General features: G+C 61.9%; 1 protein-coding gene across 1 annotated transcript; it reads left to right on the top strand.

The window, feature by feature from the left end:
- IRF2BPL (interferon regulatory factor 2 binding protein like) lies at window positions 1-4,539 on the top strand. The gene is given in 2 exon segments (XM_001928316.6): window positions 1-2,718; window positions 2,721-4,539. Coding segments are annotated over 2 exon segments (2,349 nt in total). The 5' UTR covers window positions 1-1,331; the 3' UTR covers window positions 3,683-4,539.

Genomic DNA, 4,980 nt, shown 5'->3' with positions numbered 1-4,980 from the left:
CGTGGAATTCAAGGCGAAAATCTTGAAACAGGACATTTAAATCCGCTGCCAGGGGTGGGGTGGGGAGCGGGATCGGAAACGACGCTTGTGGTTTTTAAATGCGTTTTTACTTGGGAAAGCCGGGCGGGGAAAGGAAAGGTCATCGTCTGTTTAATTTCCACCCCCAGCCCTGGACTTCCAGCCTTAGCTCGCGGGGCCTCAGCTGTTGTACACACACGGCGAGGGGGGAGGGGAGGGCGGAGGCGCGGAGGAGGGGCCGACTGGGAGGAATCTGGGCTCTCTGCCGCGCATGCGCCTTTCCCGAGCAACAAGTGGGCTCCACAGAGGAAGTGTAAAGGGGAGGGGGGGAGAACTGGTGCAGAGCATGGCGGTGACGTCAGCGCTCCGCCCGGGCGGCATCCCGCGCGGCCAAGCCCGGGACAGCGCGAGCCGCAGCGCGAGCGGGAGCGCCGAGACGCGCCTCCGGAACGTAGAGTAACAATCACAACCCCACATTCCGGGCGAGTGTGAGCGGGAAGGGATGCGACCCGGGCCGAGGCGCCGCGCGAGCGCCCTGCAGCCAACGTGAGCGCCGCCAGCCGCGGCGGCCCGGGCGCCCGCCAGGCCTGGGGGCGGCGGGAGCCTGCGTGCGTGCACTCCTCTACTCTGCTCGCGTGCATCCTGGAAGCAGTGGCCGCGGCGGCTCCCTCCGGCCGTGCAAACCCAGCCGCCGCCAGCGGAACGGCCGACGCTGCGGAGGGGAGAAGCTCCTCTCTCGGCTGCCAACCCCTCCCCCGGCCCTCCCGGGAAGCAGCGACTTCAGCAAGATTGGACCCGGGCACCGGGTGGCACTGAACCCTCTATAGCCTTCGCCCCAGGGAGCCTGGCGGGGAGAGGACGCAGGTCGTAGGGCGCCCCCCCTCCAAGAGGAGAGGAAGAGACAGCCCCTTTCGAGCTTCCACGCACCAGCCACTCCGGGGAGGGGGCCAAGAACCCACAGCGGCCAGCACCCGGCACCCTCGCCCCCTCCCCCCGGGCCCGGAGCTTCCAGTCCAGGTCCGCGACACCAGGAAGAAGGCGCCTGAGCTACCCTCCCGACGAGACAGCCGCAGTAGGAGGTGGGGGCGAGGAGCGGGCTGGACTCGTCCGCCGCCCAGGCGCTGGAGCCCCCGCGGAGAGGCGCTGCGCCGGCGGTGGAGACTCGCGCTCCCTCCAGCCCCTGGGGCAGAACTTTCTCGCCCCCCCTCCCTCCCCCGCAGCCAGACTCCCTCCCCAGCCGGCCAGCCCTCCGGGAGGAGAAGGCGCCGCGGAGACAGCCCGGGCGGGGGCCTACCTTCCCCAGGGCCGGCATCATGTCGGCGGCGCAGGTGTCCTCGTCCCGGAGACAATCTTGCTACCTGTGCGACCTGCCCCGCATGCCCTGGGCCATGATCTGGGACTTCTCGGAACCCGTATGCCGCGGTTGCGTCAACTACGAGGGCGCGGATCGCATCGAGTTTGTGATCGAGACCGCGCGCCAGCTGAAGCGGGCGCACGGCTGCTTCCAGGACGGCCGCTCCCCCGGGCCGCCGCCGCCCGTCGGGGTCAAGACGGTGGCCCTGTCGGCTAAGGAGGCGGCGGCGGCTGCGGCGGCGGCAGCGGCCGCTGCGCAGCAGCAACAACAGCAGCAGCAGCAACAGCAGCAGCAGCAACAACAGCTCAACCACGTCGATGGTTCCAGCAAGCCCGCGGTGCTGGCGGCCCCGTCAGGCCTGGAGCGCTATGGCCTGAGCGCTGCTGCCGCCGCAGCCGCCGCCGCTGCCGCGGTGGAACAGCGCAGCCGCTTCGAGTACCCGCCACCTCCAGTGAGCCTGGGAAGCAGCAGCCACGCCGCGCGGCTGCCCAACGGCCTGGGAGGCCCCAACGGCTTCCCCAAGCCCACCCCCGAGGAGGGACCCCCGGAGCTGAACCGCCAGAGCCCCAACTCGTCTTCAGCTGCGGCGTCGGTGGCGTCTCGGCGCGGGACACACGGTGGGTTAGTGACTGGGCTTCCTAACCCGGGGGGTGGCGGAGGCCCCCAGCTCACGGTGCCCCCCAACCTGCTGCCGCAGACGCTGCTTAACGGCCCGGCCAGCGCTGCTGTGCTGCCCCCACCGCCCCCTCACGGTCTGGGCAGCCGTGGGCCCCCGACGCCCGCGCCCCCAGGGGCACCCGGGGGCCCAGCTTGTCTCGGGGGCACTCCCGGCGTATCTGCCGCATCGTCCTCCGCGTCGTCCTCGACCTCGTCGTCCGTGGCCGAGGTGGGCGTGGGTGCTGGTGGCAAAAGGCCCGGCTCGGTGTCCAGCACCGACCAGGAGCGCGAGCTGAAGGAAAAGCAGCGTAACGCGGAGGCCCTGGCGGAGCTGAGCGAGAGCCTGCGCAACCGCGCCGAGGAGTGGGCCAACAAGCCCAAAATGGTCCGCGACACGCTGCTCACGCTGGCGGGCTGCACGCCCTACGAGGTGCGTTTCAAGAAGGACCACTCGCTGCTGGGCCGCGTCTTCGCCTTCGACGCCGTCTCCAAGCCTGGCATGGACTATGAGTTGAAGCTATTCATTGAGTACCCCACGGGCTCGGGCAACGTGTACTCCAGCGCATCTGGTGTGGCCAAGCAGATGTACCAGGACTGTATGAAGGACTTCGGCCGGGGACTCTCCTCCGGCTTCAAGTATCTGGAGTATGAGAAGAAGCACGGCTCCGGGGACTGGCGCCTACTTGGAGACTGCTGCCCGAGGCTGTGCGCTTCTTCAAGGAGGGCGTGCCCGGCGCAGACATGCTGCCCCAGCCCTACCTGGACGCCAGCTGTCCCATGCTGCCCACGGCTCTGGTGAGTTTAAGCCGCGCCCCCAGCGCACCCCCGGGGACCGGGGCCCTGCCGCCCGCTGCCCCCTCGGGCCGGGGCGCAGCCGCCAGCCTGCGCAAGAGGAAGGCGTCTCCCGAGCCCCCGGATTCCGCTGAGGGCGCGCTGAAGCTAGGCGAGGAGCAGCAGAGGCAGCAGTGGATGGCAAACCAGAGCGAGGCACTTAAGCTCACCATGTCGGCCGGGGGCTTTGCAACGCCTGGTCATGCGGCAGGGGGTCCGCCCCCGCCGCCCCCACCCCTGGGACCCCATTCCAACCGGACCACCCCACCTGAGTCAGCCCCTCAGAATGGTCCGTCCCCCATGGCCGCCCTCATGTCGGTGGCAGACACTCTGGGCACGGCGCACTCGCCCAAGGACGGCAGTTCCGTGCACTCCACCACTGCGTCTGCCCGGCGCAACAGCAGCAGCCCGGTGTCGCCGGCCTCCGTACCCGGGCAGCGCCGCTTGGCATCACGGAACGGGGACCTGAATTTACAAGTGGCGCCCCCGCCACCTAGCACCCACCCAGGCATGGACCAAGTACACCCCCAAAACATTCCGGATTCCCCTATGGCCAACAGCGGGCCCCTGTGCTGTACCATTTGCCACGAACGTTTGGAGGACACACATTTCGTTCAGTGCCCATCCGTTCCCAGCCACAAATTCTGCTTCCCTTGCTCTAGAGAGAGTATCAAGGCCCAGGGGGCCACTGGCGAGGTGTACTGCCCCAGCGGAGAGAAATGCCCCCTAGTTGGGTCGAATGTACCTTGGGCCTTCATGCAGGGCGAAATCGCGACGATCTTAGCTGGGGATGTTAAAGTGAAAAAGGAGAGAGACCCTTGAGCCACAAGACAGCCACTCCTTTGCCCCAGACCAGCTCCTCACCCGTCCAGAGGGCCCCTCCCCTCCCACAATCGACCCTTTCTTCCCTCGCCCCCAAGATGTAGAATTGTGAATATATCAAACTGCAAAAAGTTAGTCTTATGTATAGACATTATTTTCGTCGTATGTTTCTATATTTTGAAACAAAGGTATGTAACTTCTTCATTTGAAGGATAAGCTGGTTTGTGTTAAGCAGTATAATATTGGTTGGGTCTTTTGCATCATATTCGTTAGCATTTATTGGTGGCAGAGTGTTTGCCTAGGTACAGAATTAATAGCCCTTAGCAACGACTGCTGCTGGTGTGTATTTTTGTAAATGTTATGCACTCACTGAAAGGAAAAAAAAACATACACAAAAGAAAACGACTTCTTTTTTTTTTTTTTTTTTTTTTTTTGCCAAGGCCAGTGTTGCTGCCTAAAAAAAAAAAAAAAAAAAAAAAAAATGCTATAAAATGGTGAGAGCTTCTTTCTAAACAGCCCCAAGTGTTGAAGTCTTCACTTTATTTTGTTCTGTTCTGTTCTGTTCTGTTTTCCTGTTTTTGCAAAATGGTAAGGGGGGTGTTGGGGGGGTGTTTTCTGTTGCAAGTTTGTGAGGGAAAATGTTTTGGTTTGTTTCTACTGACCTGAATGTGTTGGATCTTCACGTGTTGTTTTGTTTTTGCTTTATTGATGCACGGATGCTTTTGAACAGTAGAGCGAAATGCTAGACATGGAGAATCTGCTCTGTTTGTCCTTTATACATTTCTGTAGTTAACAGAACACTGTAATGTGCCTTGGAGCTTAGTAACTTGTAATAAATTCAATTGATATTAATTCTGCCCCGAGTCAGCAAGTGTGTTTTTCTAGGACGAAGACCACACAGCTCCAACACGGGGGACACCTTCCCTAACCCAACAAGGAACACAAATGCTGGTGCCTTTGAAAGCCATCAGGGGTGGCATCTGTAGAAAGCCCTGTGCGAGCTGACTGCCCCTCCTCCTCAGTACCAGGCTATTTACAGTCACCTCTTGGGGCTCCCGGACAGTTGCTGACTAAGCGATTTCTGTTTACTCCTCAGCGTCTCTGTTTGAGCCTGGATGTGCACCACAGCTGCAGATGGCATTGTCGGGAATGCTTTTGGGTGCCTCACCCTGTGGTCCTGAGCATGTGCAGATAGCCAGTGCAGCTGCGACTTGGGCACTTGGGGTGGGGGGAACAGGAAAAAACTGGGGTCCTTTGCCGTCTAGGTGTGGCAGAAATTACTGTTACTGCGCATTTAA

This window comes from Sus scrofa, chromosome 7, assembly GCF_000003025.6.
Source record: "Sus scrofa isolate TJ Tabasco breed Duroc chromosome 7, Sscrofa11.1, whole genome shotgun sequence".
NCBI classification, from domain to species: domain Eukaryota; kingdom Metazoa; phylum Chordata; class Mammalia; order Artiodactyla; family Suidae; genus Sus; species Sus scrofa.
Note: the sequence above shows the minus strand (reverse complement) of the source record. Positions and strands in the feature narration are given on the sequence as shown.